General features: G+C 45.0%; 1 protein-coding gene across 1 annotated transcript; it reads left to right on the top strand.

The window, feature by feature from the left end:
• Window positions 1-84: 84 nt before the first annotated feature.
• On the top strand, window positions 85-26,134 carry lifra (LIF receptor subunit alpha a). Its single transcript, XM_076998694.1, has 18 exons — window positions 85-279; window positions 11,353-11,438; window positions 11,750-11,883; window positions 13,361-13,514; window positions 13,786-14,061; window positions 15,825-15,954; window positions 16,234-16,364; window positions 16,621-16,763; window positions 16,985-17,138; window positions 17,745-17,809; window positions 18,102-18,324; window positions 18,493-18,678; window positions 19,062-19,163; window positions 20,493-20,639; window positions 20,913-21,050; window positions 21,206-21,299; window positions 21,740-21,806; window positions 22,675-26,134. The coding sequence occupies exons 2-18, from the start codon at window positions 11,381-11,383 to the stop codon at window positions 23,317-23,319; spliced, it is 2,847 nt and encodes a 948-aa protein (XP_076854809.1). The 5' UTR covers window positions 85-279; window positions 11,353-11,380; the 3' UTR covers window positions 23,320-26,134.

Genomic DNA, 26,134 nt, shown 5'->3' with positions numbered 1-26,134 from the left:
TAAGCCCGCCCACACCCGTGGAAACCCCGCCCACAGCCGTGGAAACCCCGCCCCCCCCCAGCCTCGAGCTCGCCCTGTTTTCCAGAGTGTCGGGACTCTGGCGATTCTGGGAATTCCGCTCCGGCTCGCGCTGCCTCCGCGCGAAGCTTCACGCCGCCATGGGCACAACACTAATATAAGTCTACGTGTTTATTTGTTTTTTTGTCATTAGTTGTTGAAAATTCAGCTGAATTCACGTTTGGGATTTTTTGCGGAGGCGCAGTGACAGAAAGGCTTCAGGTAACGTTAATCTACAACCACGATGTCCGTCTGCGGGGGTTAAAGCAGCCGTTACGGAGCTAGCGGGCCAACGTTAGCCAAGATGACTAATGATAGCGGCGCAGCTAACTGGGTAGCGGCCCAGTAAACCCATTTAACCCAGTAAACCCAGCTAACCTTTATTCACTGCGACACAGTTGTTGCCTATTACAGTTGTTGCCTATTTCGTGTATTTTGTTTGGCAAGATAAAATAGAAGTATAGAATAAATTGATTATATGGACAGTTAATTGAAATTCAGTAATGGTATTTTACTGCATTTGTTGCTGTACATGTATGTTAAATTTAATTTGCCGTTTTAATGACAGTAACAGCCAACTGCGGTGAATTTAGACTTTTAAATGTGGGGACTGAATGTTGTTTCACAGTATGAGGCAGTATTGCAGGCTGCTGTTGTGTTTGGGGTTCATTAACTGGGGAACGTTTGTTATGCGCCATCAAATCCGGATCTTCAGTTCAGGAGTTGGTCTGCCGGAGGAACGTAGAACATATTAATATACAATATTATATTTTAGTGCATATTTATCATTAATTACAGTAGTCCATAAAAGTAAAGGTGAGAGTTGTCCTATGACGAGCGGTGAGCCATACAACTTTTTTATTTAAATGCAGTAATAAAAACCTGAAACATCAAAACACGTCTGATAGGCTACAGTAAACCTGCAAAACTGAATAATTGTAACCATTTTACTCTGATGAGCCTTTATTAATCTGTGCAATATTACTTTTAACCGTTCAGTCATTTTGTCAAACAGCAAAAGTATTCGTCATGTCAGTAGGTAAATATTAAGTATTAGTAGAGTCAGAAAGTATATTTTCGTTTAAAATACTAGTATTTAAGTAGTTAAATAAAGTAGTTAAATATTGGGTTAAGTATTAGTAGAGTCACAACTAAAGTGTTGGGTTAATTAGTAGGTTTCAAGATTTAAACAGCTATGTTTGCAGGGTTCTTTACTTAGTTAGTAAATTCAAGGTAACCATCAGTGAGTCCTGAGTAGGGTTGCAACGGTATGAGATTTTCACGGTATGATAACCGTCTCAGAAAATACCGCGGTATCACGGTTATCACGGTATCACAGTTAGTTTGTATATTATTAAAAGATACACTGACCCTTAAAGAAATTACAAGTTTTTTTTGTTCAATTAACTATTTATTGTAGAAACCTGGAACTATTGTATACAAAATGTCTCCTTTAAAAAAATAAGCTGTACACATGTTTAAATAAATACTGCAAAATTAGATAAACCTAAATCATGGATTTCATTTTTTTTTTTAGGCTTTTAAGGCTTTCACACCGAGTCTGGTTTTAACATATGAAAAACAGGCACGTAAAATTTTGAAAATGAACGCATGTAAATTAATGGCATCTTTCACATCCAGTGAAAGCAAGGACCTTAAAAATCTATGGATTTACACTTTCACTAGTGACCGTAGCGCGCGACTCGGCACAGTTCTTTTGTATTACGTTAACAAATACGAGCCTCTTGTAATTCCAGGACGAAACACGAGAGAACGTGAAGACGTTAAGACTGGGCGTTTTGAAAATAAACAACCATTAAATAATTTAATAAAAAGCGAATTATTTTGAGTATATGTATAAATATTTAACTTAATTAAGTTTAAGGTGCTGGGAAATATTGAAACGGACCTTTAAAGTTACGTACAAGTGCTTTAATTCCACCTTATAAAGGTGTATGAACCCTGCAAACATGACTTTGTTCATTGCGCTGAGGCGCGACGCGCGCAAAGTTACAAAATTCGAGACGTGCACGACCTCGCGAATCGACAGCGCGCGAGACCCGCGCTCACCGGCGGAGCCACCGCGATTACGTCATTTTCGCCGCTGATTTTAGTTAAGCTTTTTTTTTGTTAAAAAATTTGTTAAGTCTAATGCACTTTCTGCCATTCTCACTGCTGTGTGCTTAGTAGCTGAACCGGAGCGGAGTTGCGCATGCGCGGGTCAGTTTCTCCGCTGGCTTGCTTTTTACCGGTAATAAGCAAACGCACACGGTATGATAACCGTGCATTTTAATACCGTGGTATACCGTGAAACCGGTTACCGCTGCAACCCTAGTCCTGAGGACCAGCCAGGTTAATCCCAGATCTGGAGAACACTTCAGATATACTGTTATAGTCTTATAAACAACACTAACACTATTAACACTGTGTTACACTGTGACATGTATGAAAGAAGAATGAAAGCATTATCATACCCCTAAAATAGTGTCTAGACCACTCTGTGCCAATAGTAAACCAGCTGGTTGACATTAGGCCACACCTCCTGAGCTCCTGGGAAGCTAGTGAGGGATGATGTCACAGTGAGGTCAGGAGCAGCTCTCAAAGGCTTACAGTAGTCATTGGCTGAAACAGGAAAGTACATCAAAAAAAAGCAACCAGGTCTTTGAGCAGAGAGGAGGGAGCAGCTTGTAGTGTAGACTGGATACGGTCTTCGAGACCGGTCTTCACCATTCATCCAGACCACACAACAGAGCTTCTTTGGAACAAAGAACAAACCAGTCAAAGGTTTGATGGGAGTGTTATTACACACTGCTAAAGATATGATAAAACATCAGAAACATGCTTTGCCTACACAATAAATCATTAACCTGTATGTTAACATTTGCAAGAGTGCTAAAAAGAATCGTTCGATCACCAGGTTCAGTCATCAGGCCCACAGCTTAACAGATGTGAATGATACTGAAAAGTTAAAAAAGACGTGAACTTCATTTTGTAGTTTCATAAACTTGCATGCCATTAGCAGATCTCAAATATTACTGTATGCCATTGTGTCTGCCATTGCTATAGTATCTGCAGGGCAGTGTTTGTCAGCTGAGGTTGTCACAGCTGTGTACAGACACAGCCCGGAGGCAGCCACAGTTCCGAGGAAAATCACTAAAGAGCAGGAAGACGTGCACACAGCCCTGGGTGAACAATTCCAGCTCAGAACATGCAGGCCAGGAAACTGCCCTGCTGCAGAGCGGAGCGGAGTGCTGATGCATTCTAACACAGTCTGACTGCTCTGTGCTGTTGTATCATAACACAGTCTGACTGTATCAGATCAGATAATCCTTTATTAGTGCCACACTGGGGAACATCAGCAGTGTTGGGAAGGGACAGTAGTGCATTGAGTGATAAAGTCTAAGAAGGGGTGGTGGTGAATGGATAGACACTATATACAATATAGATCTAAAAAGAAATAACAAAAAAGAATTTTTTTTAAAGATTATTTTTAACGCGCGCTGTTGGAGATTGTGTGTGCCAGCACTCTGTGGTGCTCCTGGTGGAGGTCATGTTTGAGTGCTCTGCTGAAGCGTTCGTCGTCAGCCATGGTAGTTATTTTGTAACAGAGGTGTTGGTATTGGAGCGGCTCAGAGCTGCTGTTACTGCTCGTGTGGTGTTTATTCGTAAGCGATAAGCAGACCAGCACTTTCTGTTCTTCACTACCACGCTTCAGGTTACATGAGCTCATCTTCAGCGGAATTCCACATAATCACCAGAAGATAACAGTGCAGAAAAGAATCAGAATAAAGTTGCACGAACAGCTATTCTCACGTATCCTGTTAGGGCTGCGGAGTTTGAGCTCTGTGTAGTTGTGTAGCAAAGAGACTTGTTGCCACATATTGCTGATGTCAGTAACTGGTTATCGGGATTGCTAATTTTGTGTGTGTGTGTGTGTGTGTGTGTGTGATGTTTGCATTGAATGCCTGTTTTGTGACCATAACCTATTCCAGTCCACATTCTCCTGTGCTCAGAGCGTGCTAATTTTACTCCACTAGCACAGGCTGGTGTATGTGGAGGTGAAAGTCCTTTCACAGCTCATATGTTTGTGTTATGAACAGCCCAGGCTTGAGGTAACCACTTTTCAAATAAACCAAAATATGTGTATATTTTTTGAAGTGCTACATATTATAACAGCTGCCATCCAAGGACCCTGTTGAATACAGCCTACTATAGTTCTCAGTCCTTAGAAATGCTGAATGTGTTTGATGTGTAGGTGTGAGACCAGGCTCATTTTGACCTCACAAAAACCCAGGAGAATAAAGTCAATACATCGGTTTCATGGAGCCTTTCAGGGATCAGCTCAGCGCGTTACATCGTGTGACATTCACTCTGTATTCTGTTCTGCTGGTCTCTCCGCACACAGCTTTTCATAGAGCTGTGTATTTAGGGTTACAGGCTTCCTGCTCTGAGAGACCCAAAGAAAGACCTCCGCTTTGGCTAGCGTATAATGACAGGCTGTGTGTGTGCCCACCCACACTGGGTAGAGAGTGCTGGCCTTCTGCCCAGGGAGGAGCCCAGCAGAGGGGACACTTTTAGCAGAAACTGCTTTCAGCCACTGGCTCATTGGAGTTCAGTGCAGCATGACTTGGTTTATATGTGAACAATGTTTAGAGTTAATGTGTTACAAGAGTGTGTGTGCTTTAAGTTTGGAGAGCAGTTTGTTGACGAGTTACACACGCGGCCTGTAGGGACCTTCATGCTTAATACCGATGGTGTGAGTGGCAGGGTTTGAAGAGGTTATAGCAGGGTTGGCGAAGCTGTGGCAGGGTTAGTGTAGCCATGTCATGCTAATGGTTTTATGTGTGTTTTGATTGCTTTAAGAGTGGGTTTGTTTTTGGGTGGGTCTTTTGGTGCGGTGTTTGAGTGGGTCTTGGCATAGGTGTTTGGGTGGGTCTTTGGGGTAAGTGTTTGGGTGGGTCTTTGGGGTAAGTGTTTGGGTGGGTCTTTGGGGTAAGTGTTTGGGTGGGTCTTGGGGTAGGTGTTTGGGTGGGTCTTTGGGGTAGGTGTTTGGGGAGGCCCTGGGGTGTGCATTTGGGTAGGTGTTTGGGTGGGTCTTGGGGTAGGTGTTTGGGGAGGCCCTGGGGTGTGCATTTGGGTAGGTGTTTGGGTGGGTCTTGGGGTAGGTGTTTGGGGAGGTCCTGGGGTGTGCATTTGGGTAGGTGTTTGGGTGGGTCTTGGGGTAGGTGTTTGGGTGGGTCTTTGGGGTAGGTGTTTGGGGAGGCCCTGGGGTGTGCATTTGGGTAGGTGTTTGGGTGGGTCTTGGGGTAGGTGTTTGGGGAGGCCCTGGGGTGTGCATTTGGGTAGGTGTTTGGGTGGGTCTTTGGGGTAGGTGTTTGGGGAGGCCCTGGGGTGTGCGTTTGGGTGGGTCTTGGGGTAGGTGTTTGGGGTCTGTTTGAAGACGTTATGCAGGCTGCTGTTCAGTTTGTGCTCATTTCCAGCTCTGTCCGCAGCCTTCTGCATACCTCCACTGGAGCTTCCAGTAATCTGCTAGTATTGCTGAGGCTCCAGCGAGAACAGGCTATTTCTGAAGCCTGGGGACTGGTCTGAAGACTGAGGCCTCGGTCTTTAATGTCTTGTGTGTGGTGGTGAAGTGGTACAGAAAGCCGCTGTGGACTCATTTGTCTTCTCTGAGGCTTTGGTGGGAAACTTGATAGATGCATGGTGATTTTACAAGCATGGGTGTTTTGCTCTCAGGATCGGCATGCAAGCAGGTTCCCAGCCTGTGTTTAAATGGGTCCTAAACTGGTTTGGTGAAAATAGGCAATGCTGGGCAGTGTTGTTCCAGTAATCTGTATCATTCTGAATATATATAATATACATAATTTCCTTCAGCTCTGGACATAATCTATATATATATATATATATATATAATGTCCAGAGCTGAAGGAAATTATGTATATTATATATATTCAGAATGATCCAAATATATGATTATTTTATTCATATGGAGATATTTGATGTTTTGAGTGTAGCGTAGTATCCAAGTATGCTAATGAAGAGTATCTTTTTGACGTGTTTTAAGTGTTCAGATGTTGATTTTCTTAACTAAAGATTCAGGTTAGCATTAATGGACTCATCATATCTTCTCTTCACTTCTCTGTGAACTGAACAGTAGATCCAGATTCAGAATAAGGACTGATTACTGTACGCAGAGTGATTTGTTTCTGTTGTTTGGTGGGCCAGGGCTGCTTTAATCCAGAGATCTGAGGAGTATTGTTTCGAGGGTCAGTGGAGATGATTGAATGCTCCAGCACTGAAGGGAGTTGGGACTGGGTAGTTCTGTACCTCCATCACATTCAAGTACATGAAGGAATGTTTCTCTCTGTCTCTCCATCCTTCACTCCCCCTTCTCTCCACTTCCTCTCTCTTCTCTCCTGACTATGTGCTCTGGGAGTAAAGTGTGTGGGTTTGAAAAGATGTTGTATGTTTGCTGTTCTTGAAATGTGATATTGAACCTTGAGAGAGCCCAGCAGTACACTGGGAGACCTTGTATGCCAGATCTTGTTGATGTAAATGTAGGTATAAGTCAGTTTTCTGTGTTTTGTTCTACATCTTGTTTATTAAGTATGTAATGATACAAAACTGAAACTCAGGTAGGCCTACACACAAACATCATGATACAAACAAAACAAGACAAACAGCCATATTTATATTAAATATTAAAAATGTAAATTTTATTTAAGATTCAGATTAAATAAACTAAATTCAAATTAAAATATAGCCGCAAGCGGCAATGAGCGGGCTCCTCGCAAGTGGCATAGGTACCGACTTGCATGCCTGCGGCGAAGGCATAGTAGATATGGCTAGGCCAGTGTGTATGTGAAACCTATTGGTAGGCCAGTGCATGTGTGTGCATGTGTAATAGAGAGAGAGAGAGGTTTGGTGTGATAATGTTTGTTTTCATCAGTTAGAGCTGTGTATGTGTGTGAGTGATTGCATATAATGGGCAGTCTTAGTTGTCACAGTGAACTCACACTGTCATGTCAGACATGTATGTGCTCAATCTGTGATGCATACACATAAGTAGGTGTATGTGTGTGTGTGTGTGAATTTGGTGTTTTTATGTGTTACTCTCTAATGTATGGGTAGGCATGGCTAAGGCAGTGTGTATGTGAAGCTTATAGGGAGGCCTGTTTTTTTGTGAGTGCATGTGAAATAGAGAGAGGGAGGGGGAGACAGAGACCATGGGTTGTTAAGTGTTAGAAGGTTGGGGGAGTGGGGGGGGGGGAGTGGATGAGAGGGGCACTCTGCGTGTGTGAGAAGTGAGTGCATGTGAAATAGAGAGAGGGAGGGGGAGACAGAGACATGGGTTGTTAAGTGTTAGAAGGTTGGGGGAGTGTGGGGGGAGTGGATGAGAGGGGCACTCTGCGTCTGCGAGAATGAGAGCGTGCGTGCCTTCAAAGGCTCTCTACCGCTCCTTGCACTGCTGAGTATGGAAAATGAAAATATTCACTGTAGAGTCATTTGTGCACGGATTTAGCTCAAACTTGGCACATATCACCACAGTGGTCATGTGAATGTGCATGTCAATTTTCATAAAGATCGGACATACTATGGCGGAGTTATTAAAATATGAATTTGATGTGTTATGATGGTACCATTGTGATGCATATGAAAAATATAAATTTGTGGAAATCTTAGGATTTTTTGCACAACATTTGCATTGCATAGTCTGCTGAGTATATCAAGGTGTGATTTGAGGTGATGGAGTGAAAATCCTAGGAGTAGTGTGGAAAATGGAAATTATACATATTTGATAATATGTGAAAATCCATACATTTTTGTAAAGCACTTGCAATTACAAAGTTGTTAAGGATTCTACGTAGAATCATATGAGTCCAAGTTTGATGTTTTATGACATACTATGTGGGCGTAATTCAGGAGTTTCTAGTATAGCGCCACCTAGTGGTGCAATTGCCATCATACCCCAGTATGTCTTAGAGGGTGTGCACCTGAACATGCCATGTGAGTTTCAGGTCAATTGACATATGTAAAGCTTGTAAAGCTTGTGAAATTGTATACTGACAGCTAATTGGTCGATGGTGGCGGCCATATTGGACATATGATGGTGCAGACCTAGGACCTGTCTCAGAGGTGCATGTAGATGATGCATACCAAGTTTCGTGTTATTTGGCCAATCGGTGTGTGCAGGAGAGTTTTTTGGCAGTTATAGCGCCCCCTAGGTGTGAATGTGTGCCAAAATGTATGGGCAGGTGTAGACGCCCAACAGGTACATGTATATGAAATTTGGTGTGAATATGTAAAAGTATGCATGAGATACAGCAGAAAATGTGCATTTTTGGCTGTGAAATTTTTGCCCCTTGACTTGTGTGGCATGTGGCCACGCCCATGTGCAGAAATGTGCATTTTTTGTTAAAAATTATTAAAGTTCAGACTCTTCTGAACGTTTTGATACCACATATGTGCATGTATGTGAAAAATCCAGGGACTAGTTTGCTCTCAAAAATGTGTGCGATTTTGCATATTATGCAAATTAGCTCGAAAACGAAGTAGGCGGAGCTTATGGGTTCTTGAGGCTTTTTGGTAGGTTTGGAGACAAGGAAGATGTATATGAAAGAATTTTAAATTTAGGACATACGTGGTACTGGCAATTTACTTGAATGCGTTTGCGTGCGCTGTAGCGCCACCTATGGGCGGATTTGGCTGGCGTCTTGCGCCTGAGTAGCGGGAGGGACTACTACCTATTGACCAAGTTTCAAGTCTGTAGGCCTTACGGTTTGGGCTGTGCGATCCGTTTTAAGGCAGAAAAAGAATAATAATAATAATAAATATAGCCGCAAGCGGCGATTGGCGGGTTCACACAAAAAAAGGCAAAAAAGCCCAAAGGGTCTTTTAGACCAACAAATTGGCCTCTTGGCCTCAATAGGCAAAAAGAAGCCCAATAGGTCCTTTAGACCCAAAAGTGAATAGAAGCTGTTTGAGTGGAAAAAATGCATAAGTAAATCAATGTGACAAAACATTCAATTCAACTGAGGCACTAAAGGCCCAAAAGGATCAAAATAATGTGTATTGGCAAAATGATTCAGATCACAGAACTAAATCACATGCTGAGATCAGCTTTGTGTGCGTTTGTGTGGTGTTTCATGTGAGCAATTGTTTTCAGTCAGTTTCGGTGTTTGGCCACTAGATGGAGCCCAAGTACTATCATACTGATATCTCATTAATCTCAGTAATGCAATGACATTTTGGTGAATTAAAAGGTTCATTTCTGGTCAGGCAGTGCACTTTTTGTTATGAGATGTAATTGCAATGTTATAGACCTCATTGATCTGAATCATACAAGCCCCATTACTTGTCTGTATTCTGCATAACAAGATTGCTGCGTGAGTTTTTATGATTTCTCAGGTTTTTGGGTACTGTAGCGCCTCCGACAGGCCAATTTGAACCAAACTTGGCCTACCTCACAAGGACCTCAGTCTATAAAAGCCTTTCAAATTGGGAGTTGATCACTTACATGGTTTATGAGTGATAGCAATAAAGGTCATTTATGGCATGGCCAGAAGGATATAATGGAAAAATTGACCAATCAGACAAATAAAAATGCAACATTTTTTCCTTATTTAGTTAACTACAGTGTCTACAGATTATGCCTATGCCATTTTTGCCATCATTGGATCAAATTCCTAGGACTAGTTCTTAAAGAGCTATTTTCAAACAATTGATGAATGTGACAAAAGTATGCATTTTTTAATAGGACTTGTAATTGCAAAGTTGTCAGGTCTACTGCAAGGTATAAAATGAAACAAGTTGTATGTTCCTAAGTGAAAATTTGGAGGAGTTATGTATGATTTTCACAAATAGCGCCACCTAGTGGCCAAATGTTTCAACACTGCACAGTATGACACATAGTCCTGGGATATGTACAGTGATGAGGTTTCATGTTGATTGGCCAATGGTAAGTCTGTCAAATGGCCAATTAATTCAAATAAAAATTAATTGGCTCATGGCGGCCATGTTTTTTGAGTGATGAGGTCATCATTGTGTGCCTTGATACCACTTGGGCCCCTGATGATGCCTGTAAAGTTTGGGCTTGATGTGACTAATGGTTTCTGAGAAACAAATTTCCCCATGTTATAGCGCCCCCTATTGGACAATCGTGGCCAGCTTTGACCTGTGACCTCTGAGTCATGTGCCCTAACAACTGATAAATTTTCATAAAGATAGGTCAAAGCATTGCTGAGATATAGCTGCTGAAGTCAATTTGGCCACGCCTCAGAGCTATTGATTGACATGTGACAACCAGACGGTATACCAATGTCACAGTTTTGTTGATGTTCCTTGATAATGAGATTCTTGTGAATATTTTGACACCAAGATTGTGGTGATCAGATGAAAAACCAGGGACTAGTATAAAAAAGTAGGTTTTGCATATTATGCAAATTAGCAAAAAATCTAAGTAGGCGGAGCTTAATGGTTCTTGAGGCTTTTTTGTTTGTCTGGAGCCAAGGAATGCAACTGAAGTGGAATTTTGTGTCTAGGACCTACGGGGTGGGAGATATGAATCCAAATGCAAAATGCTGCGCTATAGCGCCACCATGAGGCCAATTTGGGTGTCTGTACTTAAGCACGGTCCCGCAAACAGACTACACCAGTCTGCCAAGTTTGGTCTCCCTGCGCCTTACGGTTTAGGCTGCAGTATGCGTTTTATGCGGAGAAAAATAATAATAATAATAAGAAAGAAAAATCCGAGCAATAACAATAGGTTTCCCACACTATGTGTGTGAACCCTAATAATAAGGAGAAAAATCCTAACAATTACAATAGGCCTCCAGCACCTTTGGTGCTCGGAGCCCTAATAACTAGATTCAAATAAACTAATTTGCTTTGACAGTAATAAACACACTGTTTTTGAGTACTGTTGTAGCAGTCCAGCATGTAGATTCAGAATGAAACTGAATCCAGAAAATAAGTTTATTTTACTGTGAGACGTTTGGGCAACTTAAAGTTTCAGTTTGACTGAATGGGAGTGTGCTTTCTTTGTGTGTGAGATTGAGACATACACACAGAGAGTAGGCCTGTGTGAACATGTTCCTTGCACACTGCTTTGATTCTTGTTGTCGTGCTCTGAAGCGTGAGTGAGGGAGGCACTCTGCTGTGATGGTGTGCAATGAGGCCTGGAGGTCCATCCTGTTTGTGTGGCTGTGTGCGTTGTGTATCTGGGCTCGGGACATGATGATGAGGATGTTTTGCAGGAGTGTGTTGTGTTGATGGTGTGTGTGTGTTGTGTTGCAGGAGTGTGTTGTGACTCTGGGCTCTGGACATGATGAAGATCCTGCTGCTGTTTCTGCTCCCAGTGCAGGTGTCCCTCCTCCACTCCGGTAAGTCCTCTCCCTTCACACAACTCCACCCCCCCCCCCCCCCCCCCCCCCCACACACACACACACACACACACACACACACACACACACACACTCCACACACCCTTTGACCGCTCTAGTCCTAGAGGTCTAGCTTCAGCTCAGTAAAAGCTTTCAGCTGGAGTGTTTGTTCTGGAGTGTCTGGACTAGATCAGTGAGGCGTTGGGATTCACCTTAACCTGGCTACCTATTCAGCTCTGCCAGCTCAAACTACCCAAAACAGGAATTCTTACAGTCAAATTGATTTTTGTGTGTGTGTGTTTCATCCTCAGAGCTGCCTGTGCCCCAGAGTGTATCGCTGGAGAAGGACCTACCATCCCAGACTCTGTCTCTGACTTGGGAGAGCGACGCTTCAGTTTTTGATATTGAGATTTTTCGCACCGAGCTTGAAGAGCAGGTCCTGAATGTAAGGGCTCACAAACTCATGATCTCAGATCAGCTGAGCATGGTAGCTCATGTGCAGTGGTGTGGGTCACTCCTGATTTCAGATCAGCTGAGCATATCCCAGAGTAATAACCCAGAATACTAATCCATCTATCTCTGCAGGACAGAGTAATCACCATTTAACCACAGTTGCATTATTGATGTAGCTCTTGTGCAGACCCGATAAGAAGGCAAGAGTCCACCCTACATGACGGATGTTTCTCACTGTCACTGACCACAAGAATGTCACATTATAGTAGATATTACAGAGGTGATATTCTGATGTTTTACAGACCTCAATTGAATCTAATGTCATTGTAAACAACTTCTAGGTTTCTGGTGTAGGGCTGGTGTGGGTCTTATTAGTAAAGACATTTGATTTAAGAATCATATTGATTCCACAACCCAAGAGCGTGAGAAGCACCTCGCTACTCTGTGTGAACTTTGAGGTGTGAACGCCCTGCTACTCTGTCTGATTCTTGAGTTGTGAACAGGTTGCTCCTTTCTCTGGAGACCGTGGGAGTTGAGTCACACCCAGCTGAGGTTCAGTCCCAAACTCAAGCTTCCATGTCAGAAGGTTAAACTGATACCTTGTTCAGTTAGATTAACACTTGGGCTGGTTTTGCAACATATTTGTGCAGAGGGCTCTGATCTGGCTCTTGAGTGCATTGCTCTCTCTGTCTTTAGCTGGGAGTCAGGTACAGGGTATTATTAGGCAGGTACAGGAAGTTCCTGTTGTAGATTCATTTCAAAGCAAATGGATAAAATCCCCAACATACCAAAATAACACAGGACAAGAATCAAAGGACAACAGCAGAACACAGCAGCAGGCTCTAAAACTCTGACTGGGATGATGGCTGGACTTTGCTAGGGTTACGAGTTCTCACAGTCCACAGGTTTCCTTCCTCTCCTGGGGATGTTCTCCCGTGAGAACGTTCCCGTGGTCAGGCCCACTCTGGGTTCTCCGTATTTATACAGTCAACATCTCTAACGTGTGTAAGTGAGCATTTTGGCTGGAGTGATGTAGTGACTGTTTTCTGACCTGTACAGAGAGGAAAATAAGTATTTGAACATCCTGTGACTTTGCCAGTTCTTCCACTTAGAAATCTGTTTGGAGGAATGTGCCAAAACTCTGCCCTGCCGCAGTGTGTGCTAACCTTGTGAAAAACGTTTGACCTCTTTAATTGCAAACAAAGACTGCTGTCCCAAATATTAACATTGATTTTCACAGGTGTTCAAATACTTACTTGCAGCAGTAACACACAAATGATTTAAAAATCATACATTGTGATTTCCAGATTTCTCCAGATATATATATTATATATATTTTTTTGTCTCACAGTAGACATGCACCTAAGATTAGAATCTCAGACTCCTCCATGATTTCGAAGTGGGAGAACTTGAAAAGTCGCAGGGTGTTCAAATACTTATTTTCCTCACTGTAACGTGTGCTTGTGTAGGTGAGCGTGTTGGCTGGAGTGAACCCCGGATCGGGGAGACGGGCCTGGAGCTGGCGTTCCGAGGTGCCTCTCCAGTGCACCTCCCACTCTGTACGCATCAGAGCTCGAGAGCAGCATGCAGTGAGCGAGTGGAGCCCCCTGCTGACCATCCCAGGTACTGACATTTAGAGGGTCTTCCAGAGTTCCTGAGTGTTCATGGAGGGTTCATATAAACATTGTACTACAGTTGTCAGTATTCAGTTAGACAGGTGTACAGTTGTGGGTGTGCATATGTACTAATGTAGGTGTCCAGTTGTGGGTCTGTGTGTACTAATGTAGGTGTCCAGTTGTGGGTCTGTGTGTACTAATGTAGGTGTCCAGTTGTGGGTGTACATGTGTACTGTAGGTGTGCAGTGAAGAGTCTACATCCTGGTCTTTTGTTGCAGGTTCAGACCTGCCGGAGAACGCCGAGGGTCAGATGTATCCCCAGGACAAGGTGGTTGCCGTGGGCAGCCGCCTCGCGTTCTGCTGCATCCTGCCGGAGGGTCAGGCGGATGGCCGCATGAGCTACATGAACAAGGACCTGACGGTGACCATGCTCAGCCGCAGGACCCTCGGTGCCTCCGTGGACAACCTGCCAGCGTCGCGCGCCACTGGCACCAACATCATCTGCTCCACGCCTCTTCACAGTATTCTGTCCGGGGCCGTAGTGTTTGTGGGCTGTGAGTGCTCTACCTAACGTACATCAGTACAGCCACATTACATGATGACTACACTTCACTACATATAGATCAACAGCCACACTACATGTACACTACACTACATATAGATCAACAGCCACACTACATGTACACTACACTACATATAGATCAACAGCCACACTACATGTACACTTCACTACATATAGATCAACAGCCACACTACATGTACACTACACTACATATAGATCAACAGCCACACTACATGTACACTACACTACATATAGATCAACAGCCACACTACATGTACACTACACTACATATAGATCAACAGCCACACTACATGTACACTACACTACATATAGATCAACAGCCACACTACATGTACACTACACTACATAAACAATATATTGCCAAAAGTATTTGCTCACCTTCCTTGACTCAAATATGAGCTTAAGTGATCCCATTTATAATCCGAATCAGCTTCAAGTCTTCTGGGAAGGCAGTCCACACGGTTTAGGAGTGTGTTTATGGGGACCATTCTTCCAGAAGCACCACATACTGATTTTGGATGAGAAGGCCTGGCTCTCAGTCTCCACTCTAATTCATCCCAAAGGTGTTCTATCGGGGGACACTGTGCAGGCCAGTCAAGTTCATCCACACCAGACTCTGCCATCCATGTCTATATGGACCTTGCTGGAAGAGGAAGGGGCCAGCTCCAAACTATTCCCTCAAAGTTGGGAGCACAGAATTGTCCAAAATGTCTTGGTATCCTGAAGTATTCAGAGTTCCTTTCACTGGAACTAAGGGGCCAAACCCAGCTCCTGAAAAACAACCCCACACCATAATCCCCCCTCCACCAAACTTTACACTTGGCACAGTGCAGTCAGACACTCCAGAGAAGGTGCCTCCACTGCTCCACTGTGTCCAGTGGCGGCGTGCTTTACACCACTGCATCCGATTCCATCCATTGCACTTGGTGATGTATGGCTTGGATTCAGCTGCTTGACCATGGAAACCCATTCTACAAAGCTCTCTGCGCACTGTTCTTGAGCTTATCTGAAGGCCACATGAATTTTGAATGTCTGTAGTGATTGACTGCAGAAAGTTGGCGACCTCTTCACACTATGCACTTCAGCATCTGCTGACCCTGCTCCATCAGTTTATGTGGCCTACCACTGCGTGGCTGAGTTGCTGTTTACAGTTGACTGCGGAATATTTAGGAGCAAGGAAATTTCACGACTGGATTTGTTGCACAGGTGGCATCCTATAACAGTTCCACACTGAAACTCCTGAGAGCTCCTGACTCACTGAGCTTTCACAAATGTTTTAAAATGCATGCCAAGGTGCTTAATTTTATACACCTGTGGCCATGGAAGTGATCGGAACACCTGATTCTGATTATTTGGATGGGTGAGCGAATACTTTGGCAATATAGTGTATATGAACAGCCACACTATATGTACACCCCACCTACACTACATGAATCAATACAGCCACACTACACGTTAACTACACTACATATCAACTGATTGGAGTGGTGTTTTGGTTCGTGGTTGTGACTGGTTGGAGTGGTGTTTTGGTTCGTGGTTGTGACTGGTTGGAGTGGTGTTTTGGTTCGTGGTTGTGATTGGTTGGAGTGGTGTTTTGGTTCGTGGTTGTGATTGGTTGGAGTGGTGTTTTGGGTCGTGGTTGTGATTGGTTGGAGTGGTGTTTTGGTTCGTGGTTGTGATTGGTTGGAGTGGTGTTTTGGGTCGTGGTTCTGACACTCAGCTGATGTGTTTCAGATGCCCCTCATGATGAGGGCCTCCAGTGTGAGACACGTGACCTGGTGTCAGCGGAATGTCGCTGGAGCAAAGGTCAAGACACAAACCTGTGGAAGAGAGCCTACCAAACACAGTACACGCTGAACGGAAGGTACACAATACACCTGCACTGTACATGCCACACACCGTACACACACTGACCTCACACACACCCAACACACACTGACCCCACACACATCCACACGTCTTGCACACTCTAACCCCATACCTTGTTTGTGTGTATGTTTGTATATGTGCGTGTGTGTTTGTACACGTGTGTGTGTGTGTGTGTGTGTGTGTGTGTGTGTGTGTGTGTGTGTGTGTGTGTGTGTGTGTGTGTGTGTGTGTGTGTGTGTGTGTGTGTGTGTGTGTGTGTGTGTGTGTGTATTAGGCCCTGTGTGGAGGCAGGTCGAGAAGAGAAGCTCTGTCGTTTTGATAAGTGGCAGGACAGTTGGACTCTAGTCGCTACAAATCCCCTTGGAACAGTCCAGCTCAACGACTCTGCCAGACTCACTGAACGGGGTAACTACTGCCCAACAGACTACTGTCATAGTAGCTAGCGCATCAGTCATTTGTTCCTAAGGAGCACAGTCTTGTCCACACCTCTTTTTTTGTTTGTGTGTTTGTCTGATCTGCACCCGTTTTCTTTGTGTGTATGTGTGTGGGTCTGATCTACATGGCTGTTTTGTTACTGTCTGATCTACACTGCTTCGTTCATCAGTTCGAGCTACACTGGTGTTTTATTCATCTGTCTGATCTATACCTTTCTGGGTTGCAGTGCGTCTGATGGCTCCCAGGAGCGTGGTGGCGGTTCCCCAGGCGTGGAACGCCAGTCTGCAGTGGTCCTGGGCTGCTCAGCGCTGTCAGTCTCTGGACATGATCTGCCAAGTACACCTCACCAACAGGGGGCGCACCCACACTGTGAGTTAGAGTGTTAAGTTCATTAATGGTCCTGCACTTTATAATGATGGCACTATAATGATGGCACTATAATGATGGCACTTATGTATTAGTTATTCATAGATTCAGTGGAGTGAAACAGAATGAAAACTCACAACATGAAATCTGGGCGTCTTTTGTGTGGTCCTTTACGGATTGATGCCGGAAACTGACTTTGTGTGTGTGTGTGTGTGTGTGTGTAGCGTAACTACACTGGTGTGGGACTGTCGAGTGTGTTTCTGGACGGACTGATGCCGGATGCTGACTATTCTGTCTCTGTCTGCTGTGCCTCCCTGCACAATTTCTGGCAATGGGGAGATTGCAGCACCCCTTACAGCATGCGAACCAAAATGGACCGTGAGTGCTTCTCCTGGATTTATTCCTGGAGGTCATAGCTATCCTGATATTCCATTCTCTGGCTCCATAGTTCTGTATTGCCAAGCAACATTACAATAGGCCAGATGCTCTGTGTGGTCCTACTGCAGGCCCCCTACTTTAAAACATGTTTGATTAATAATCATTAACAGACCATTAAGACCATTGTAAGGTGGACAGTTCAATGTCCCAGTGCTGTTGTTATTCTGTCTGCTAACTGGGAATGTCTGTCATCCAGTCACATTTCTTGGCTGGAACCATCTGTTGTGTAATAGTACACACTGAACCTTGGTGCTGTGGTCATGGTAACAGCTGGCAAATCAGAGGCCTGCTTATGGATCCTGAGCTGTGTTTAGTAGTGATGGTGTGTGTGTGTGTTTATTGTCAGGTCCTGAGCTATGTATTGTAGTGTGTGTGTGTGTGTGTGTGTGTGTGTGTGTGTGCGCGTGCGTGCGTGCGTGCGTGCGCGTGTGCTTCCGCGTGTACGTGTGTGTTTATCGTCAGACTGAGCTATGTGTGGTCATGTGTAGTGTTGCTGTGTGGTGATGGAGTGTGTGTGTATGTGTGTGTGTGTGTGTGTGTTGTCAGGTCCTGAGGCTCCTGATGTTTGGGTGAGCATGGACACTGAAGACACTGGCCGAGTCTTGTGGAAAGTAAGAACGCAATTCTGCCTTAAACCCCACTTAACTTTAACCCTACCCTCCTTAAACCCCACCCACCTTAAACCCCACTTTAACCCCACTTTATTGTCATAAGGCCCACCTAACCTTAACTCCATCTGCTTTAAACTACACCTAACATTAACCCCACCTGCGTTAAACGTTTACAATATCCACATTTAACAGGAAGCTACTCACTTGTATATTCTATTCTGTATTATGTGATTTACATTCTACATCTCTCCCCTCTCCCCCCTCTCTCCCCTGCCCCTGTCTCTCCCCCTAGCCTCTCTCTGTGAGTGCCAGTCACGGGCCACTCCTTGGGTACGAGGTCTCTCAGAGGGAGGGAGAGGAGGACGGAGGGAAGAGCCTCTTTCTGCCTCAGAATGTGTCCAGCTTGCCCATCTCGCTGAGCAACAGCAGCCATAATGTCATCATCACCGTGGCGGCTCGGAACAGTGTGGGGTTGTCCCAGCGCTCCGCTGTACCCGTCCCCCGGTTTCGAGCAGGTGTGGTGACAAAGTGAACCTCCACCTGGCACTAATTAGAACATCCAGCAAGCTTGAGTAAAATCCTGGGAAGGACTTTTACTTTCTGAACCTGGAATGCCCACCTCTGGTGATGAGTATCTTGGTCTGGCGGGATGTGTGTGTTGATCAGTATCCCTCTTCCTTTAGACTTGGACCCTCTTCCTGGGTCTAAGCTGGTGGGTGGTGGAGGAGATCTGAATCTGACCTGGCCCGTCTGGCCCAACGCCAGCCATGGCTACGTGCTGGAGTGGGCCCCCACCTGCTGCTCTGGGCTCTGTTCCATCCAGTGGATGAAGGTTCTGGATTCAAACACCAGTGGTGTAGTCCAATCAGGTGAGAGTGTTGACCAGAGTCGAGGAATGGAATGAAGCATCCAGAAGGCAGTGGGAGGAGGAGTACAGTCCAAAATACTTTAATGTACAGTTCTCCACCCAAAGCGTTGTCCCCTGGGTCGTTGTCCCCTGGGTCGTTGTCCCCTGGGTCGTAGTTATGCAGTTCAGTATCATTTAGAAGGGTAAGTAAAGGAAGAAGGTGTCTGTTCTACAGTTTTAAATGTAGAAGGAATAACTTGCTCCTCTGTCCGCTTTCAAAACATATCTCCTAAATTCTCATTTCCATTTTAATTTGTTTTGTTCTCTTTCTCTGTGTGTGTGTGTGTGTGTGTGTGTGTGTGTGTGTGTGTGTGTGTGTGTGTGTGTGCGCGCGCGCGTGTGTAGGTTCTCTCCTGGACGGGGAGAGGTACACAATCTCTGTGTTTGCTTTGTCTCATGAAGCTGCTGTCCTTCTGCAGAGGCACCATGGATATGGGCATGAGCTGGGTAAGGTCCCGCCCACTCTTGTACATAAGAACATGAGCTGGGTAAGGTCCCGCCCACTCTTGTACATAAGAACATGAGCTGGGTAAGGTCCCGCCCACTCTTGTACATAAGAACATGAGCTGGGTAAGGTCCCGCCCACTCTTGTACATAAGAACATGAGCTGGGTAAGGTCCCGCCCACTCTTGTACATAGAACATGAGCTGGGTAAGGTCCCGCCCACTCTTGTACATAGAACATGAGCTGGGTAAGGTCCCGCCCACTCTTGTACATAAGAACATGAGCTGGGTAAGGTCCCGCCCACTCTTGTACATAAGAACATGAGCTGGGTAAGGTCCCGCCCACTCTTGTACATAAGAACATGTGCTGGGTAAGGTCCCGCCCACTCTTGTACATAAGAACATGTGCTGGGTAAGGTCCCGCCCACTCTTGTACATAGAACATGAGCTGGGTAAGGTCCCGCCCACTCTTGTACATAGAACATGAGCTGGGTAAGGTCCCACCCACTCTTGTACATAGAACATGAGCTGGGTAAGGTCCCGCCCACTCTTGTACATAGAACATGAGCTGGGTAAGGTCCCGCCCACTCTTGTACATAGAACATGAGCTGGGTAAGGTCCCGCCCACTCTTGTACATAAGAACATGAGCTGGGTAAGGTCCCGCCCACTCTTGTACATAGAACATGAGCTGGGTAAGGTCCCGCCCACTCTTGTACATAAGAACATGAGCTGGGTAAGGTCCCGCCCACTCTTGTACATAGAACATGAGCTGGGTAAGGTCCCGCCCACTCTTGTACATAAGAACATGAGCTGGGTAAGGTCCCGCCCACTCTTGTACATAAGAACATGAGCTGGGTAAGGTCCCGCCCACTCTTGTACATAAGAACATGAGCTGGGTAAGGTCCCGCCCACTCTTGTACATAAGAACATGAGCTGGGTACGGTCCCGCCCACTCTTGTACATAAGAACATGAGCTGGGTACGGTCCCGCCCACTCTTGTACATAAGAACATGAGCTGTGTACGGTCCCGCCCACTCTTGTACATAAGAACATGAGCTGGGTACGGTCCCGTCCACTCTTGTAGATAAGAACATGAGCTGGGTAAGGTCCCGCCCACTCTTGTACATAAGAACAAGAGCTGGGTAAGGGCCCTCCCTCGTATTCTCAGATACAGACACAATAGATATTTTATATTTTATTGTTATAAAATTAAGTTGCGTTGTTTCATTTTAGAATGGCGTACCATCTAAAGTTTATCTAATGTTGTTGAGTCTTGAATGTAAATGTTCAAGTTAAAGGATGATTGATGCTGATTGGCTGTCTGCCCTGCAGTTCCCGTTCAGCCTGTGGGGGCGCTGTCTGCCCAGCAGTCTGGCTCCAGTGTGTTGCTTACTTGGGATCCTGTGCCCATTTGTGACCAGAAAGGCTTTGTGCGTGGATACAGAGTCTACCTGACCGATGCTTCTAATCCAGTTGTTGGTGCGTGTCTACTGCAAACACCTGTAGCTGGAGGGATTTCTTTTTTCACCTCATGTATTTGGATTTTAACTCACTCATTTACTCACTCACTGTCACTCACTCATTCACTCATGGTGAGTAAATTCTGCAGTAGGTGGTGCTGGAGGAAATTAGAAACTGGGGTGCTGTATCATGGTGGTGCCGTGTCACGTTGGTGCCATATTGGTCGTGCTTTGCATCACCGACACTCGCTGACCAGTGTTTTTCATTAATTTGGTGTGTCCTGTTCCACAGCTGATGTGACTGACCCCGCGCAGACCTCATACACCGTGGAATCTCTGATCCCTGGCTCCTACAAGTTCACGGTGAAGGCTTACACATCAGCTGGAGAGGGGAGCGGTGCCACAATCGCCATCAAAATGGAGACGGACTGTAGGGCTTCCTGCCTCCGTGCTGCATGTCAATAACTCAAGAGTGGAAGAGTTATCTGTTGTAGATCGTGGGAAGAGTTTTACTGATGTGTGTGTGTGTGTGTGTGTGTGTGTGTGTGTGTGTGTGTGTGTGTGTGTGTGTGTGTGTGTGCGTAGCTGATATGCTGGTTGTGGAGATTCTGGTGGCACTGGGCATCATGTCATGCAACCTCATCATCATCAGCATCTTCTGCTATAAGAAGAGAGAATGGTAAGAGCTGGGTGTGTGTGGTGTGTTTGGGAGGTGAGCTTGGTGTGGGATGTGTGGGTGGGGTGTGTGTGTGTGGGGGGGGGGGTGTGGTGTGTGTGTTTGGGAGGTGAGCTTGGTGTGGGATGTGTGGGTGGGGTGTGTGTGTGTGTGTTTGGGAGGTGAGCTTGGTGTGGGATGTGTGGGTGGGGTGTGTGTGTGCATGGGTGTAGGTGTGTCTGTAGATCTGTTCTGCTATAAGAAGTGAGAATGGTAAGAGTGCTGATGCATGTTTAATGCGTATATGATGCGTGCTTGATGTGAACAGATGCAAAGCAATCTTTGTATGTCGCTCTGGATAAGACCATCTGCTAAATGCCCTAAATATAAATGTGGTGTTTGAAGTAAGTTTCTGATTAAGTAAGGTCCTGATGCTTTATCTGATATGGTGCTGTTAATTTCAGGGTGAAGAAGGCTTTCTACCCTGAGATTCCTGGACCCAAACTCACTGCGGGCTGGACAACTCCTGCGGTAAAACTCTTCTGCCGGTTCCTGTCTTACATCCTCCCTTCTCAGGCTGTTACAGTTAGCTGGTGTGTGAAGTGTAATACAACTGATGTAATGTAGGTAATGTGAGTTGTACGGTAGCTGATGTGAGGTGTAGTGTACTTGATTTGAGGTGTAGTGTAGTTTATGTATAATGTAACTCATGGGTTGCACTGTAGTTGGTGTGAGCTGTACTGTAGCTGGTGTGAGGTGTGGTGTAGCTTATGTATAATGACGCTCATATGGGTAGCAGTGTAGTTGATGTGAGGTGCACTGTAGCTGAGTTGCACTGTAACTGGTGGGAGTTGTAATGTAGCTGATGTGAGGTGCACTGTAGCTGAGTTGTACTGTAACTGGTGGGAGTTGTAATGTAGTTGATGTGAGGTGCACTGTAGCTGAGTTGTACTGTAACTGGTGGGAGTTGTAATGTAGCTGATGTGAGGTGCACTGTAGCTGAGTTGTACTGTAACTGGTGGGAGTTGTAATGTAGCTGATGTGAGGTGCACTGTAGCTGAGTTGTACTGTAACTGGTGGGAGTTGTAATGTAGCTGATGTGAGGTGCACTGTAGCTGAGTTGTACTGTAACTGGTGGGAGTTGTAATGTAGCTGATGTGAGGTGCACTGTAGCTGAGTTGTACTGTAACTGGTGGGAGTTGTAATGTAGCTGATGTGAGGTGCACTGTAGCTGAGTTGTACTGTAACTGGTGGGAGTTGTAATGTAGCTGATGTGAGGTGCACTGTAGCTGAGTTGTACTGTAACTGGTGGGAGTTGTAATGTAGCTGATGTGAGGTGCACTGTAGCTGAGTTGAACTGTAACTGGTGGGAGTTGTAATGTAGCTGATGTGTCCTCAGGGTCCTCTGGACGTGAAGTCGCCACTCCACAGCTTGGTCCACATAGTGGAGAGTCCAGAATGGGAGACTGGGAAGGGAACCCTCGTGCCCGTACATGAGGAGGAAGATGAAGACTCCACAAGCCAGAACATCGACGTGGACACCGACTCAGATGAACCTGCCCTTCTGAGATACTACAACCAGCTGGTTAGCGATGGGTCCCAAAGCAACCACGTCTCGGATTCATCAGGCACCTCCACCAGCTCTGTGGACTCTGCACAGACACAGGTCACCTACACGGGCATCCAGAGCCCGGCTCCGTCACAGGCCATCCAGAGCCCCACCCCTCTACATGATGGTCAAAGTCCCATCTTCTCAAAGGAGGCACTGTCCAATGGTTACAGGCCCCAGATGCAGCCTACAGTGGGCATTGAAGGACCTGGGGCTGGCCTAGAGAGCGATCCCCAGGAAGACAGCTCTAATGTGGGCTACAAACCCCAGTGCTCCTGGCAAGTGGACTCGGAGGCTGAGGTCTTCAGTGGCTCGCTTGGCAGTCCCACCTCCGTGACCTCGTCACAGTTCCTCATTCCAGAGGCCTCAGAGGGGAGAGAATCCTCAGAGCCTCCAGGCACCTGGTTCCAGAACCTGCTGTCTGGCAAATTCTGAAGCCCTGGGGTGTTCTGCAGGTCCACCGCTGCTGTGAGCTCTTATGTCATTAAGCTTTTGAGTGTGGTTCTTTTCTGACTTTTCAGTGTATGTGAAGTGAGCCTCTCATGACCGCTGACTCTGTTCACTGTTGATTTTGGGTTGTGAAAGGGTGTGCCGTGTGTCCCAATGCTGAATCAGTGCCAAGGTCAACACTACTGAAGTGTGATGGTGGGTGCTGAGCTGCAACGGAACAGTGACATGTATCACCTGAAGAGGGCGCTGCACTCAGCTACATGGATTGATTGCACAGGGACTGTTTCCCCTCAGCATTGCGTTTTATAGTATTATCCCTTCAGCCGTGGGGCTGATGCACAGGTCACATTAGTGTTTGTATAAGCTCACCGATCACAGACACCGGTTTTATGGCATTATCAATGTGTGGTGTAAAAACACAAAACAAGAACTCAAGTTCCCAGATACTTTGAGGCTGTGCTGGTCTCAATGTAGCCGAATATGTAATTGTGGGAGGGGTTTGTGAAATGCCTCTAAACCAATTACATGAATGGGAGGACTTGGCGTGTCTTAACCAATCACGTAGCAGTACTCTAATTGCTGGCAGTTGTCACTGCCTGTGGGTTAACACTACAGTGTATGTTTTGTAGTTCTGTTTTGTTGTAAAGTTTCTGTTGTGTGCAAGTTCAGTACTTTGAGTCCCACCTACAACCCCCTAACCCTTAACACCCAGTAGTGCCACTTTGTTACTCTTTTCTGACAGGTGTCAGAACCCAGAATGTTTTTTTTCTACAAGATGAACCCTTTTCTAGCTGCAGTTCCAGAGGCATTGTTATGTGTTGGGGGTAAAAAAAAATCCTGACCTTTGAGTGCTTGCTGTCCCAGTTTAACGCGTTTGTGTATTATGTGTTAAGTGTGTTGTGATGGAGATGTTTACACACCCCTGCGCTTGAGCTTCTCCCTTCTCCTGCTGAGATGCAGGAACTACAGGTCATTTGTAGCCAGTAGCAGCCACTGTACTCTTCAGAACTCTCAGAACTGGTCCAGGACTCTCTGAACTCTTGGGAGGAGAACACTATGACACACAAGGCCTTGTGCTGCAAGGCAACAATTCATATTTGTGACAGAGTCCTGCCAAAGATCTCAAATACCTAACGCTGTGTATTGTAGTTCATAAGTTATAATGTGACATTACATACACACATCAACAAACACACCACAGAGAAAAAGGAGTGTGTGTTTTGTACTTTAAGGCACAACGAAAACTAGATTAAATCGGAAGTAATCTATATGGTCCAAAGTAAGCTATGTGGTCAGGAGTAATCTATAGTCAGGAGTAAGCTAAGTGGTCTGCACCAGCGAAATGGTCCTGACCAGGTAAAAAATAATTTGCTTAAAAAAAAAAAAAATTGAGGGCAAATTTGGTTACAGGGGTTAATGGTGGGATTAGGCTAGAAACTCTTATTACATATATTTAGTTATATATATGTCATATGTGTCCTGACGAGGTACAATTACAAAAGTATGTGTGTGAGAGAATGAGAGAGAGTTTGGTTTGTGTATGTGATTGTGTTTACTAATTCTCACAGCAGATGAAAGCCTGAATATTTTTCTTAGACCCTAAGCAACAGCAGTGTCAGGTCACATGATGGGATATCTGGGAAATGTAGGCATGATCAATCTAAAGCTTTAAATACTACTGCAAGAGATTTTATTTTAAGGTAATAAATATTACTAATAACATATTTTTTTAGATAACACCTTGCTTTTATGCCTTTACTACAGATTTGTATTTGTTTTGTCTGAATTAAATTTTTTTTGCATGTAGCTTGAGGACTTATGAAGCTGGTGTTGTTATAAGCTAATGTGTTCTGTTTGAAACCACCTGATTTGATCTGCTCTGTACTGTCTTATACTGATGGACTCCAGCTTCACAGCTGCCTGTGAAGAGTGAACTGTGAAAAGACTGGGAAGGAGTGCCTGGCAACAGAGAGATGAATCAAATCGTTTTTATTGGAACTCAAGAATCCTTGACCCCGGTGCAGAGTTCAAGCTCAGAGTTCTAGAACTGGAATTAAACGGCAGCCAGTAAAAAAAACCCTTGGAGTTTTAGGCCTGGAACTGATGCCTGAAATGTTTAGTCTTTATGAGCTCACAGTTCTAGAACTGGAACTGATGCATATAGTCTTTATGATAACTCGGAACCCAAGTGATCAGATTTTAACTTTGCTATTCCCAGTACTGCAGCTTAGCTCATAGTAACTTTATCACAGTCAGAAGACCGGCATATAGATATACCCACATGATGCTTGCGATAACAGTCTGGTTGCGTTTGGAGGAGCAATCACCTGTTGCAATAACCATATGAAGCTGTTGGAATCACCATATGATAGCACTAATTTAATGCAACTGTAAAAAACTGACACTACAATCGCATTAACCAGATGCCAGGTCTGTCAGTGACATTATACTTGTGGTTTTGTGTATGTGATTGACACACATGACAGCTGAACTGTAGAGTGAATATAAACATGGGTCTGTCTGTGAACATCTACTCTCTCTTCGCTTCGCATGTAGATCAACAAATAGTAAAATTCTGAGACAGATGGTGTATGTTATGAGGTCCTGTAATCAGACACTAACGTTCCCTTTGTTTGCATGACTGCCATCCTGCAGATGGAGAATGGCTGAAGGAAAGTATGTGCGCACATGTGTATGTGCACACGGCAGAGAAACATTAATATTTTCTCTCTGTTTACACTCCTCTGCCAATATGCTGACATTCAATCTGTATAGTAACAATAAAGACAGATAATCACAA

The sequence above is a fragment of the Brachyhypopomus gauderio genome, chromosome 3 (assembly GCF_052324685.1).
Source record: "Brachyhypopomus gauderio isolate BG-103 chromosome 3, BGAUD_0.2, whole genome shotgun sequence".
Lineage (NCBI taxonomy): Eukaryota > Metazoa > Chordata > Actinopteri > Gymnotiformes > Hypopomidae > Brachyhypopomus > Brachyhypopomus gauderio.
Note: the sequence above shows the minus strand (reverse complement) of the source record. Positions and strands in the feature narration are given on the sequence as shown.

Bases quoted from the DNA above. Each gene is read 5' to 3' on its own strand.
- lifra (XM_076998694.1), top strand. From the start codon at position 11,381: ATGATGAAGATCCTGCTGCTGTTTCTGCTCCCAGTGCAGGTGTCCCTC. The intron at 11,439-11,749 runs GTAAGTCCTCTC...TTTCATCCTCAG, and splicing joins GGTGTCCCTCCTCCACTCCG to AGCTGCCTGTGCCCCAGAGT. The intron at 18,679-19,061 runs GTGAGAGTGTTG...GCGCGTGTGTAG, and splicing joins CAGTGGTGTAGTCCAATCAG to GTTCTCTCCTGGACGGGGAG.